The 15,397-nt window shown below is 35.4% G+C and overlaps 1 protein-coding gene and 1 non-coding gene across 4 annotated transcripts in view; both read left to right on the forward strand.

The window, feature by feature from the left end:
• The first annotated feature begins 208 nt into the window (after positions 1–208).
• Positions 209–15,397, forward strand: part of SENP1 (SUMO specific peptidase 1) — a 47,855-nt gene continuing 32,666 nt past the window's right edge. The window contains exons 1-5 of one of the 3 annotated variants that reach the window (XM_063076309.1): positions 209–244; positions 3,991–4,038; positions 5,446–5,576; positions 6,419–6,503; positions 12,305–12,464. In XM_063076309.1, the coding sequence (XP_062932379.1) occupies positions 4,035–4,038; positions 5,446–5,576; positions 6,419–6,503; positions 12,305–12,464 (380 nt within the window). In that variant the 5' untranslated portion in view covers positions 209–244; positions 3,991–4,034. Of the gene's footprint in view, positions 245–767; positions 872–3,990; positions 4,039–5,445; positions 5,577–6,418; positions 6,504–12,304; positions 12,465–15,397 lie in introns of those variants that run through there. The other 2 variants (XM_063076311.1, XM_063076310.1) reach the window with 2 other exon arrangements.
• On the forward strand, positions 7,772–7,845 carry TRNAV-GAC (transfer RNA valine (anticodon GAC)). The gene has a single exon. It is a non-coding gene; the product is annotated as a tRNA-Val (tRNA).

A 15,397-nucleotide genomic window follows, 5' to 3' on the forward strand; every position in this document is an offset into this window, starting at 1 on the left:
GGAACAGGGAGATTCCGACTAAAGCCTCAAACGTTCCCTTGGCTTCCGAGGCCTCACCACACCGCGCAGGCGTTCCACTAGTTCTTAACTCTGCTCTTTGACCTCCTGCTCCACCCCCCCTCCTCCGCAGCCACCGAGCGGCTCTTCCGGTGCTGTGAAGGCGATTCCGGTTCGCGACTGTTCCCGGGTTTTGCGTTCCGCGCCCGGCCGGAAACCCCTTCGCATATCAGCCGGTTCCGGTTCGGTGAGTGGCGGCGGGAAGCTGGGGGAGGGGTGAGGATGGAGGGAGCTTGGGCCAGGAGGCTGTGTTGGACCGGGCCCACTGGCCAGGGCTGCGCTGGGCGGAAGCGGGAACCGCTGTGGGGACGGCGCTTTTCCCTCTGCCCCGCCCCCTGGGACCACCTCCCCTCCCCCCTGCTGTCCGGCGGCCGTGGTCTGGCGGGTGGCCGTTAGTCAGGAGGCTACCTGAGGCCGTTTCTTCAGGCCTCTTTACCCTGGGCCTCATAGAGGCCGTCTCCCTGCCGTTACAGTAGGCCCCATCCCAGTGCCCAGCCCTCCTTGTGGGGAAAAGGCCGGTTGGGATTCTGCGGCTTTCCCGCCAGAGCAAGGTCTTCTCTCAAGGGAGAGCTGTTTTCACCGGGAAACTCAGCTTTCTGTCACACCTGCTTCTCATACCGCCCTCTTTGAGACCTGAATGATACCTCTCGACTACTTCGTCTCACGTAAACATTTCTCCAACTCTTTTACTCTGTGGTTTCTCCCTGAGATGTGATGTCGCTAGTGCCATCAGAAAGAAACGCCTGGACCCTCTTGCAGGTTATGAAAATCCCCTTAACTGCCACAGTTTGCTTACCTGGCTCATCGCCTCCTGGTAATTCCCTTGATCCGTCTCTTTCTTGGTGTGCCCTGACGTGATCTCTCTGGATATAGCCCAGTTTCTCTTGTCTTGAGCTTGGTGATTTCTGTTTATCTGTGCCTCTGCAGTATTTCCGCTATCTTGTTGGCAATAACTTGCTCCTTTATCACTTTCAAGTCAGCCTTGTTAAAGTCATTTCACTTGATGTTTGGTACACTTATTATATTTGAGATGCTGGTGATTCTTGTAAAATTTATAAAAAGCCTTTTTATAGGCTACACGTTTAACTTAGGGTCTTTGTTGTAATTGGATATTCTGGATGGATTAGATCACATCTTCTCCTAAATCTTCATTTTATATATATATATATTATATATATATACAATACACTGACTTTGAAATTAGTTACAGTGGAACCTTAAGCATCTCTTTAAGCATAATCCCGTAACCTTTTTCCAATTTAGATATTCCCCCCACCCTTTTTTCCCCCTGTCTAATCCCTTTTAGGAAGCCTCATTCATTTTTACTTGACTTCAATTAATTATCCCAACTGCAAAGATGGTCTTCATATCTCCCATGTGATGAGTTAAATCTAGAGGGAGTGGAGGGATACAAAAACAGGTTCTGCTACTACTGGCTAAGGTGATGTAACTCTTGACTACTGCTTTGGAAGTCCTTCCTTTCATCTAACTTACATCTCCTACCAGTTGCACCAGATTTACTGTCTTGTATCTGTTTATGGATCTGGCTTTCCCCACTAGCCAGTGAGCTTCTCAGTGGCAGGGAATTTCTTATTCATCTTTGTATTCCCAGTGCTCCCTGCATTTAGTTGATGCACAGTAAATGTATGTGTGTGAAAGAAGTTGAGTCCTTAATGTTTAAGGTATTAGAGTGTTAAGTAAGGTGTTCAACGTGTTGGAGTCTAATTGGGAGAGATTACGTGTTAAAATAGAAGGAAAAAAAAGTCCAAACACTTGATGATATAATACAGACTGTACTATGTCATATACATAATTGTTTTCTAGAGCTCAGAGTAGGGTGATTCGCATGATCACTTACACACCCTTCTCATGTTATAAATTATTCTAACCACATCTTGGTCCTGGATAAAGTTAATTGTACAATGCCTCTCCACAGTATGTATTTTCTAGTAATTTCATTATAGCCCTAGATATTCTCTTTTATAATCCTCTTTGCATGTATATAAATTTATAACTGTTTTACCGTACTTGTTACATTCTGTTACAGTGAGGACTTGGTCATCTTTTTGTTTTTCTCTCTGATTTCCTGTTACCTTTTGTTAACCTGACTTTACCTGAATAACTAACTACTTATGTTCTTTCAGTAAATTAAATGGCCAGTGTGTAGTAGGAAATGAGTTATTAGAATAATTTTCTTAAAAGTAAGAATTCTTGTGCTTGGGGAAATTTGGTGGCATTAAAGATTTCAGATCCAGAATTTCATGTTCAATCTTGGAGTAAAATATCCCTTCTCCCAATGTAATTGTAGACTGGTTAAAAGAAAGTATCACAAGCACATTGAAGAAGTTGGATGTATTAATATTAAAATGTAAGTGTGGGGCTTTAATCATTTAAAATTATAAATCAACGTAGATTACCCAGGCTTAGCTAGGGATTACTTTTAAATTGCCAATGTGCATGAATCTTTGAATGAGGATGTGTTAAAGAAAGTGAAGTTGTGTGTTTGAAATGTGCATTTGCTCCAGAAGTCAGGGTACCTGGATTCTTGTCTTTCCTTTGCCTCATCTGTGTGATTTCAGGAAAATCACTTAACCTCTTTGGCCATCATCTCTAAAATTCTTTGAATTTCTAGCTTACTTCCCTCTTTTCATCTGTGTGAGCAAAATGTGAAGGACATTAACATAGGATTGTTCTACTGGGCACCAGACTTTCAAATTGACATTCTTTTTAATACAAAAAAAAAAAGGCTAGTGGTGACAATTTTGAAGTGAGCTGAAAGAGTGAAATGTGAAAAAAAAAAGCACTGCTAATTTATTGGTTGATAAGATATTTTTCCCCTTACTCTGGAACCCAGGGAATTCTCTGTTAAAGAAGAAAGAAGGGGAAAGAGTGACCTGGAAAATTTCTACATAAGGAATATTTTAAGTTGAGCATTTGGAAATATATTTGAAGCCTTAATCTAAAGCTTAAACTCTTTGGGGATCCTCTCTGGCGAGACTAGGTGATCAGGTGATTACTCTGCTTGGGTTATAGCTATGCCAAAAAAACTCAAGCAGCGTTCCTTTGTGTGTGCACTTTGTTATTGTGACCACAAAGAATACCTATTATCATCATCCAGTGTCCTGAGTACATGGAAGCCCTAGTATTGCTATGTTGTTAGCGAAGTACTCAGTCTTTTTAAAAATATGCTGATAAGATCATAAATATATATAGGTGTGACTATTACCATCCCTAGTCGTCTCCTCTTGGAAATCTGTTGAGAAGTATATGTGCCAAGGGTGTGTTTATTAACCTAGTTCCAAGCAGTTAGGCCTTTAACTTCCTCTTTTTCTGAGAAAAATAGACATATTAGAGAAGAAAGTAATTTTTATGCGGGCAAAAGGGCTTTAGTTTGTAGCAGTTTGATAGATGATGGAGAGGGGGAGTACAACTGTGAAGTACTCCTTGATTGTCCTGTATCAGTAGCTTTATTTTGGGCCATTGAGTAAAATGTATGGAAGAAGAGTCTTAATAGGACCATCACAAGGTCTGTCACTTGTTTATAAAATGGTTTAGCATTAGGTGATAGAAAGAGCAATGGATTGGGAAGAATTTCTAGATTGTAATTTTAGTGCAGTCACTAACTTTATATAACCTTATGCAAATCGCTCAGTCTCCTAAGGGTTGGCTCTCCCAACTTGCTTCTTGCTTTAATTTTCTGTGATTCCATGGGTAATGTGTAATTGCTGTTTAGTGTAGCACAGGTTGCAGAAATGTTTGGAAGTTCCTCAGGCCAGTTTTAGTTTCACCTCATTTCCCATCAAGTCTACTCTCTTTACCAGATTTTTCTCCATTAAGAACACAAACAAATGTCACTTCTGAGGTTTCTTGTTCTATAATTATATGAAATGGATGTCTCTATGTAATGTTTCTGTTTTGTGTCTTCTTTTACAGGACTTCATATCTTTGCTAAAGTCAGTGATGTGAAAAGACTTGACATGGGTAAGACTAACTATAAAGTAGTTGTTCAGTCTTTTTAGTTACTCTGATTAGTTAAGCTGGAGGGAAAGTGGATTTTCCTAACATTTTCAATATTAATATCTTTGTCCTTAATAATTTTAAAAGAGTTCTTAATCCTAATTATGTAATATTGTATACCAAACATAATTTCCTCTTGGTTAGGACATTATTTACAGAGTTGTTTAGGAGCATTTTTTCATCATTGTGTTGGAAAAGCCAAATATACACTAGCAAATATTTACTATGTGCCAGGCCCTGTTTTAATTACTTAAAACATATGAATTCATTTAATTCTTATAAACACCTTAGTGTTTATAAGTTAATAGTACCTGCTAGGTAGTATCATTTTCCCTATTATATCAACAAGTAAACTGAGAGACAGGTTAAGAAATTTGCATAGGGTCACATACTATAACTGGCAGAGCCAGGGTTTGAACCCAGGCACTCTGGTTCAGAGTCTTTGTTTTTTAGTGCTATGTTATACTGCTTTCTATATGATAAATAATTTTATTAAGGTAAATATTTTGTTTAGCTTGTGGCATTGAGGATTAATTGTGATTGGAACATTTTCCACTATTTCATTCATAGTGCTTTATGTCTGTAAAAGGGGATCAATATAAGGTCAGAAGTAATAGCCAATTTAGGAATAAGTTGAAAAATCTATAGTTAGATCTTATAACATCCCATATGCTTCTTTTAAATTCACATTAGCCTTCTCTCTACTTTCTGTGTTTTCCTTGTTCTTAGTCAACCTTCTCCCTCTGGTTGGTTGTTTCCATTTTCTCTCATTGCTGTTATCATTGTAAGTCACTGAGTTCCCTCTCACTTGTTTCTCTTTTATAGTAATGAAGGTATCAAAAATGGTTCTAAAGTAAGATTTTGCCACAGTAGTACAGTAATTGTGCTGGTATCTGTTAAGAGCCATGTAAATAAATTATGCTTTTTACAGAAAAAAGTTTTCAGGTGGATTAATTTTTAAAGCACCTCTTTGAGTTAAAACAGGAAATAAATCAATGTTAGTGTTTGTTTCTGAATGGTGAAATTTTTCTTCCAATTTTTTATATTCAAAACTTTTTCTACAGTTAAAACATTTTTAAAATGTCTTTTGGGAAAATTTCATTATTTTAAAAACTTTTTTATACTTGTACAAGTTTTGAACTATTTGGTAGATGATCTCAATCAGTTCCAAATGAGCCAATTTCTGCACATGGGCCTCTTTTGATAATGATATTTTAAAATTTCTTGCTAGTGGTTAACTACGAAGGAGAGGTTTTATTTGACTGCAGTGTTGTTCTTTGGGAACATTTTTATAGGTGAAAAGATTGGTTCCTAGGAAAAAAGTTATTGAAGTATTAATATGACTTGAACTAATCCAGACTCTTTCCCCAGATGATACTGCTGATAGGATGAGGATGGATGCTGGAGAAGTAACTTTAGTGAACCACAACTCTATATTCAAAACCCACCTCCTGCCACAAACAGGTTTTCCAGAGGACCAGCTTTCTCTTTCTGAGCAGCAGGTTTGGAATAATTTTCTTCCCTTAATTAACTAGTTATTTTCGCTCATTGTAAGTTTTCATCTGATGTAGTTTAAATGCCACAGTCAAAAATACAAGCATAGATGTAAACTTTTTAGAATCAATAATTTTAGTGTTTGGAATTCTGCTTGATATATTAAAGTTAAGACAAAACAGGCTATATGAGTTCTTTGAGAACGTTCCTTTTAGAAAACTCTTCATTTTTCCTCTGAATATTACAATTACCAAAACACAGTGTTCTTTTAAACTAGTATCTTAAGATTTGAGTATTCTTCCTCGATAGGAAAGCTATTAGTGATTTGGATGAGATAGTTCTTTGCTGTGAATCTGTCCTAAGCATAGCAGGATGTTTAGCATCCTTGGCTCCTAGGCACTAAATACATGCAGCATCCACCCCCCATAATCATTTTGATAATGTATATATATCCACACATTTCCAGATTTGTACTAGGGGATTAAGAACTGTCTGCATAAAGTTATCAGGAGAATCAAAACTAGGTTGATTTTGTCAGCCTCTTTAATATATGTTACAACTGGCTTTCAGACAGGATATACTAAATGCACATTTGCCTTCTAGTGAACATTCCTTTGAATTAAGTTATATAATAGTTATCTTGCCCATTTTTCCCCTTAAAGCCTGAATCATTTTATCAGATTGTCTGTTTTCCTTTCGTATTAGTATGTAGTTTAATTAATTTATAATAAATTATATTAAGTTCTGAAATATGCCATAGCCTTGTTTAATGATACTTTTCCTATTATAAATTTTTATTCTATGTTATTATCAAAAATAAAATTTAAGAAAAATCTTATACTTTGTTTAGATTTTACCTTCCAGGCAAGGAAATTTGGACCTATCTTTTACATGTTCCACAGGAAATACAGCTTACAATCCAAGTTATTACTCAGGTATGACATATTTTTTGAAGTCACGGCACTTATAACTTTCATATTTCTTCCTAGCAAATTGTTTGTGTTTCCTGTCTCTAAAAAGTAAAAACATTGTCAAAAGCAGATGGTATTTTCTCCACTAAAACATTTTAATAAGCTTTTTGTGTGTATTTATGTAGTTGCTATAATACTTATCTAGTCTCAACCAAATAATAATTTCTTAGTGGAAAAGGTTTTTATGTAATCTATTCTGCATATTCATTATATAAAGCAATACTGCTTTGTTTTTGTTTTTGACTTTTTTGGGGGATATGTGTATGTTATATAAAGGGTATCTGTTTTGCATTGATTGAAACCACAGAGCTAGTTTCTATTCTTCTTGAAACCATGAAACCTGAAAATTTATTTCTGCCCAAGCTTGTCCCTCCATCAGGGCAGGAAATGTTAACTACATGTTTCTGTCTAGCACCTGCCACAGCCATATGCTTGTAAATTCAAGGGCTTGCCTAACTGTCATCCATGACAGAATTCAGCATTCTCTAGGCTATTCCTACCCCTTGGCCTGTCTGACTTATCATCTGCCCCCTTCCTAAGGTTTGGATTTCCAGTGATCTTCTGCCTTTGCCTTGGGAAACTGAGAGTTTTGTTGGTTAGCTTCTTGGCAGTATGACTTAGGAAGATTACAGTGGTCTTCCTAGGTCTTATTCCTCTTGCTTCAGTCTCCTCATCTTACCACAAATATGGGAATACTAGTAATACCATTGAACCTGTCTCAATGGGGTTTTCATAAGGATAAATAGAGGTGATAAATAAGAAATGCAAATAGTAATTCTTGTTATTTGGCTTCCTCAGGATCCTTTGTCAACAAGATGAGATCTCCCCTAAAAAGAAGTTAGTATGATATTCTTTTAGATTTATATTATATTTAAATGTGATTTAGGTTTGTGGTACTTTACCTACCTGGGGCACTAAGTTTTCTGTCCTGGGGTGGGCAGTGGTCTGCACATAGTATGTGTGTAATTTATATAGAAAAATTGATTAATTTGCTCAGAAAGTAACTCTTCTGTCATTATTATTATTGAAAAGTTCTTTTTGATGAACAGAGAGCCTGAAATCTGGTTTGGTAGCTCATTATTAATCCTAGAGGAAGGATAGTTGAGTTGTTAATGGAATCAAATAATTAATATTTCCATTTGGATTCGGACTGTGTTTGCTTGTAATTTCATATGCTGATTTACCAATGGATAGAATCTTTGCCTTAAGTTTAAAATAATTGCTTTAGGGCTGGCTGGTTAGCTCAGTTGGTTAGAGCATGGTGCTGACAACACCAAGATCCAGGGTTCAATCCCTGTACCAGCCAGCCACCCCCTTCCCCTGCAAAATTGCTTTATAATAAATAATTATGTAGAAAATTATACTCCAGTCCCGACTGTAACTCAACTGTCTGTGGCCTCTTCTGATATCTGTATGTACATACAAGGGTACTTCAAAAAGTTGGTGGAAAAATATAATTAAAAGATAATACAAATCTTTCCATGAACTTTTTGAAGACCCTCCTCATACATGGTACATATTATATAATTTGACACATAATATTTTTTAACTTAATATTTTTAATTTTACTTTTCCCTCTGTTTACATGTTCCTTGTATTTATCATTTTCTATTGATTTCAAATCCATGGATTTCATATGCACATGCACAGTCCCTTTTGTGCAATTCCGAAATCCAGAAAAGCTCTGAAAATCAAAATTTTTTTCATAACTCATTTGGCATCAAAACCTGCCCTGACCTGAATTCATTCCTTGGCAAAACCTACATGAACTGGCCTGAAGCTGCTTATATTTTATCTTTATTTATCTCTGTAAATATGAGAATTTACACATTTTGCTGCAGATACATCAATATGTTTGATTTCAGGGTGCTGCTCCAGATTATACTTGGAAGTGATACATAATATACCAGGTTATCTTTCTAAAATTACAAAAATTTTAAATTCAGAAATACAGCTGGACCCAAGGGTTTATGATTTGGGATAATGGGTCTGTGCCTTCATTTTCTTCATTATTTTTCTTACAATTTACATCCACATCATGTTCACCATTTTCAGCTATTATTAGTAACCTGACTTAAACACATTTGTATATATTCATATAGCTCTTTTCTTTTAAATTTCAGTAAACCCTTGGTATTCACAAAGGGTATATCTGAGTTCTTGACTGGCAATATTTGACCAGATTCTTGGCTTTCTGCTAAGTTATGTAATTGTTAACAGTTATGTTTTTCCCGTGTTTATCCTTATATCATGAGTTGATCCCCATATCAGAAATCTTTCACTAAAGTTTATCTCTCACTTGAATACCACTTTTTATGAAAAAAAATTACTTCATAACAGTTACTGCATACATGACAATGCATAGAGAATAACAGCAATGAGTAACAAAGTCATACTGAAATGGGGGTGCTGGGCTATCAGACCCATTCTACAAATTACTTACAGGTTGAGGCAGAGGATCCAGATTTGTTCCTTTACCAAATTTCATCTAGTCCCTGAACAAACAAGCTTATGGCATTTCACAGATCTCCAAAGTTGCTCCCTAACAATCAGAATTTTAAATCTGTGAATGCCAAGGGTATATATACTTTTAATTAAAAGCTACTTTTTACTCTGTACTTTTTGAAACTTTTTTTTGGCCATACCCATTCCAATCCATTCCAAGTCCTGCAGAATTTTGCTTCTGCCTTTGGATATGTTCTTTTCTAAAAATCCCCACATTGATTTCTGTGGTGAGTCACATTGAGCCTTACCTATTGATTGGGCTAGATGTGGATCTCCAGTTTACCTGGTTTAGTCTTCTGATCCTGACTGTACTGATGTCTGTTTCCGCTCTCACCCTGCTCTCCTCTGCTCAGCCAAGATGAAAATGAGCAGGAAAAGCCAAACTTTAGAATCTAGGGTCTGGAGCTTCTTATTTATTGCTTTATTGGATCTCTCTCTCTAGATCAAGCTTTTAAAAATCTGCTTCTCAATCTACATAAGATTAAACTATTAAAAACATTGATTTGATTTTTAAAAATTTTTAGAGAGCAGAAATGCAACACCATTTCATTGTTTTTTTAATTGAAACATAATTGACTATACATATTTGTGGGGTATAGAATTAACTATCGATACTTGTGTACAGTATGTAATTATCAAATATGCAATTAGCACATTTATTATTGCAAAACTTAATCATTCTTTGTGCCCATTAACCAATTTCTGATAACCCCCACCCCTTCTCCCTTTCCCACTTCTACTAACCACAGTTCTGTTCTCTCCTTCTGAAAGTTCAGTGCATTATTGTGATTGTTGTATCTGTCTGTCTGTCTGTCTCTCTTGCTTCCATCCCTTGCTCCCTCCCTCCCACTTATCAGTGAGGACATGCAGTATTTCTCTTTCTGTGCCTGGCTTATTTCACTGTTTCACTTTAATAACTTAGTGACAATCAAGCTTAAAGACCTCTCAGTTTTATTGAGAGTACAATGAAAAAAAATTAAAACATGTTTTAACTCTAAACAACAAAGAAGAGTAGATTAAGATGAAAAGAAATGATTTTGCTCATGCTTAAATTCATCATCAGTGTCTTATCTTTGGAAAATATGTTAAATTAGGTTGCCAAACTAGCATTTAGTAGGTAAGATGATTTAAAGCATCCTGCTATTATAGTAACTAAATAAATTCTAAAGTTAACAGGAGCAATTGATTGTTACTTTCATAGTAAGTGATTACCTGACACACACTTCTTTTTTAATATAATTATTTTATTATGCTGTTACGTTATACCTATTTTATTATTTTTATTTTATTATGTCTAAAAAATATTGTCTGTCCCTGCAGAAAATTTGTAGAGAAAAATAGGAAAATGCTCATCATTCTATCACTAGAACATAACCACAACTAAATTTTTGATGTATTTCTTTCTAGTTTTGTGTGTGTATATATATATGCACATAATAAATCTTATTTGTGGCATTTGCAACTCTGATCTCTTACTGGTGACAGAATATCAGGTTAAACCCACACTGAAAAAAAAAGTATCTACAGCTCCCTATGGTCCCTCTCAAGTTTGCTTGATCCGTGAGCAAAAGAAGACTATTCAGTGATTTCACTGAGTGGAGGCGAAACAGCCTTATGCTGGATAAACACATTGCCTGATCCTGTACTTTTCCCGTGCAGTTTAAAGCTGGGGTTTGTCAAATGCCATCGAGAAAGCTACTCTGGTTTATCCTTGGTCTTAAATTTCACACCTGTCAGGGTAATTTGCATTTTTTGACAGTTATTCCTCAAATAGACATCTCTAGTGAGATAATTACCTAATCAAATTTTAACCAAAAGATGTGAGACAAAGATTTTTATTGTTATTATTTTGCATTTAAAAATAATAATTTTGTGATCCTTTACTGAGATTCATGCCTCTGTCCTTAAAGTAATAGTAATAGATGTTAAGCATAGATACTAATTACAAAGGAAAAAAGTTATAATTCATTTTGAAAGTAAATTTAACTTATTTTTAATTATTTGACTAAGTTCATCCACTGGTAAATCAACTGGTACTAATACCACCTCTGACTGCTTCTTTTTGCCTGTCTTATTTACCCTAAATCCTGGTATCCTAATTAACTTAAGAAAATGTAGAATTATATTTTCGAAGCCTGCCATACTTTTTGGATGGAGTATCAAAAAAATACATTAAATGGTTTTTTGGGTTTTTTTTTTTTTTTTTTTTTTTTTTTTTTTTTTTGTGGCTGGCCAGTATAGGGATTGAACCTTGGACCTTGGTGTTATCAGTGCCATGCTCTAAGCAACTGAGCCAACCGGCCAGCCCAAGATATATAAAATGTTTTAAATAGCATAAATATACAATATTGTGCAGAGTTCTATGATAGTATGTTTTGAAAGAGGATCTTCAAAATGATGTCAGCATTAAACAGAATTATGATTCTTATTTTTTCATTGGAGCTCCTCAGAGTTCTGTAGCCTAATGTCTAAAGTCATTTTGAAGGAGCTTTTTAAAAATGTCCAATCCTGCTAATAGAGAGAAGAGGGCATAGAAATTATTTTACTACTCCTTCAAGAGGCTTTTGTCACCCTAGCTTGTAATCCACAAGTCAGAAAATTTAAATAAATAATCCTTAATTAGTCTGATCGTAGTCACAAGTGTTGGAACTTTGATATGTCTGATGATTGTGGCATTAAGTGACTGAAGATTATCATACCAGAACCAGATGCATATGATGGGTCATTCCTGCCATAAGCCAGCCAGAATAAGCAGCAGTTAGGTTATCACTGTTTTTTTGAGGGAGTCCCTGAGTCTTGAACATGGTAACTAAAAAGAAGAAAGTGACACCAGCTGCTTATTAAGCAATAACTATTGTTCATTTGAATTACAATTCTCCTTGGCCCTCCACCTGCTTTCTTACTGGTCTGGCCTACCTTCTTTCAGGCCCAGGCCTGGGAGTGCTTGCAAGATATAGTTGGGGTAAAATGTTGACTTTTGGTGGACACCACGGAGTCACATTGATGCAGATAAGGCACATGGCTGTGGCAGGATTCAGCTCCTTCATCAATTTTCAGGTTAGTATGGCTGAATCAATTATAGTTTGTAGAAGTTCCCTTACTGCAGACTTTACTGGCAGTTGAGACTGGGATCTTTCTTCCATGAGACACATGGTGTATATGCCACATTACTTTGGAATACAGTGTTGGACATGGTTACAGTCATTAAGAAAACCAGCTGTAGTTATTTGTTTAATTTATTCAAGTTTTTATTTTTTTAGAAAACCCTTCCTCAGACAGTTTTCTTGGCTCAGGCGACTTAAGAACCTATGCCCAGAGTGCAAATGGCCAGTGGAGAAATTCCACTCCAGCATCAAGCTCAACTTTGCAAAAATCGAGAAACAGCCGAAGTCTTTACCTTGAAACTCGAAAGACCTCAAGGTAAGTATTTTGTCTGCTTAGTTCTCACGTCCTTCCTCACATAGAGAAAATGGCTGTCAAATATGAGGGTTCTTCAGAAAGTTCATGGAAGGATTTGTATTATCTTTTAATTCTATTTTTCCAACAACTTTTGGAAGTACACTCATAGTTTAACATTGGCATTTTTAAAGAGTAACATCATTCTTGGACTTTAAACCATAGAGAGATGGACAAATCCATTTTAAACTTTCAACTTTTAATTTACTTGGTGCTAAATTTTGGTGACAGCCAAACCTTATCATTAGAAGAGAGTGTTTTGAGGGAAGTCTTGGTGGATATGAGTGTATTGGGACCCTTCAGGATCAGTATGGCTGTTATGAATCTTAAAGTGAAAGTCATTTGCCACAACTAAAGTAGCAAAGAAACCAGCACATTTTGCAGGCTCTCCCATGACTTAAATTAAAGTAGCTCTGCACCTCATGGCATTAGTAAATTAGATGTAAGATACTTCTATCTATTAGAAAATAGAGAGTAATAGAGAACTTTATCCCAGTTATCCCAACTGCATAAGCCCTACCTCTTCCCTCACCGAACTTATATTGGTGATTAAAGGCAGATGAAGCATGGCTTAGAAACTTTTCCCTCAGGTACTTTATAATGTTAGTAAAATATTTCTTTTTTAAAATAATATTTATGACTTTTTAAATTCTGCTCTGGTGATGTATTTTGGGAATGTGGGATAATTTAATTTCCTGTTTAGTCAAGGCTAAGATTTCTGATATTGATTGAACCCAACTTTTATTGCTTTTATTTTACCTTATGATTATCAGCACATGGACTCTGGGAACATATGTCAGTAAACCAGGGATCATCTTTCCCACTTCTTGATTTTTTTTAATTATACAAGAATTCATTAATACATTCACATTGTAAAAATTAAAACATTACCAGTAAAGCTAAAGATTCCTTGAACACTACCCACAATCTCAGTGCCCTTTCCTGTGTGTGTTTCCTTCTAAACCTCTTCCTATGCTTGTTTCTCTCTCACTCTTTCTCAGTCATATATAGTGTGATATATATGGTATATATACTACGAAATCTATTATTATGTCTTCATTAAAGATTTTCTATATGTTGTTATTCAGCAAATTGCTTTTTTTTACTCAATAATGCCATACTGTTATTTTTAAAAATAACATTATTATAGAAACAGTACATATGCTTTTTAAAAATTTAGAAAATAAGCGATAATAAAAAATAAAACATCACATTCCCACCAACCTGAGATCAACTCTGTAATATCTTAATACATATCCTTCCAAATATTTTTCTCTGCATTTACATTTTTTAATTCATTTTTAATTTTTATCCTTTTTTTTTTCAAAAATAAGTTTATATTGTTCATACTCTTGTAATTTGCCCCATCCTCTTTTCTATGACGTGACTTTTTTTCTACATAATGTTCTACCTTTTATTTTAGCTTTCACAGATTTCTTCCTCATGGTATCATTATTTTGTTTTCAATCCTCTATGTTTTTTGTAAACTAGATTTTTGGCTTGAGTAAAAGATGATGCTGTGTCATATCACATTAGAAAACAAACAATATCTTGTTCTGGTTCTCCTATTATTAGGGAAATGATGTCTGGTGCTTAATTGTATAGTTAGGTTTTTCTGCTCGTGACTAGAATACAATCTGAATGATGTTACTTTGGCATCATATGAAATGTCCAACTTGATATCAGCCATTTTCCTAACAGTTATTAATATCAATTGATAATTCTTACCTGACAATAATTTTATTAGAGTTAGTGAAATAATATTTTCTAATTTTGTCATTCTTCTTCACATATTAATTAGCACTCTGATGGTTTTTTTCATTAGCTGGGGCTATTTGGTTACCCTGAAATAAATTTCCTATGGGAAAGGCAGGATAAATGATTAGATCTTTCTTTTTCATAACCAATAACAAAGCAAGTTTTTTTTAATAGTCATGTGGTTCAAATGAATATTTTTTGTTCTTTTTTTGAGTGTCATTATGGATTCAGTGTGTTTCAATCCACTATAATCATTATTCTGTTAATACATTCTCATAACTTTGGCCAGTGGAAGCCCCCTTAAGCTTGCTTCTGTGTCTGTTTGACCCAACCTCGTTAATTTTTGGTAGCACCCTTGCTTTCTGGCATTGCAAGATACCCTTGTACTATTTCTTTAGAAGAAAGAAGAGTCTTTTATGTTAAAAACACACACATGCACACTCTGGGAAGCACAAGTACAAAAGACATTGTGGAAAATCCATTATATCTTTACCAAACGATTATACTGCCTTTGCCATCCTTTCCTAGCTGTATTCACCCATCATAAGAACATAGCTGTCCCTGAAATTCGGAGTCCTTGCCCCTTTCCCCACTCTTAACACCCATAGAAATCATTAGAATTTGAAAAGTTAAAGAGAGAATATATGTGCTTTTTGATTTTCTTTAGATCTAGTTTTTCCTTTGGATCCAGACCACATGTAATGATTTAAAGAGTTGATTTTATTGAATTCAGCTTAGTCAGCTGTGTATCTCTAGTCTGAGTCCTCAGCAAAAAAAGAGAGAAAATTCATTATTCTAAGAGTAAGTACGTCAGATTTGCTGGGTAATAATAAGTGAAAAAAAGGACATTGATAAAACTTAGTTATTAAGCCTTTGAGGTAAGACGTATATTTGAGTTCACAGAAATATTTTACATGCCTATTTTTCCCATTAGATTAGGGCAGAAGCAAAAACAAAATTCTTCAGAAGAGTGAATAGTGAGACCAAAATAGAATTCACAGAGTGATGCAGCCTAACAGAAAGCTTTTTGGCTCTTTTAACATGAAGGATGGGAGCCCTCTGTTGGTCTTTCAGGAAATTTAAAAATTCAGTGTAAAAGCTTAGTTGAGAGGCTTCAGATTTATCCATCTTTACATATT

This window comes from Cynocephalus volans, chromosome 12, assembly GCF_027409185.1.
Source record: "Cynocephalus volans isolate mCynVol1 chromosome 12, mCynVol1.pri, whole genome shotgun sequence".
In the NCBI taxonomy this organism is placed as follows: domain Eukaryota; kingdom Metazoa; phylum Chordata; class Mammalia; order Dermoptera; family Cynocephalidae; genus Cynocephalus; species Cynocephalus volans.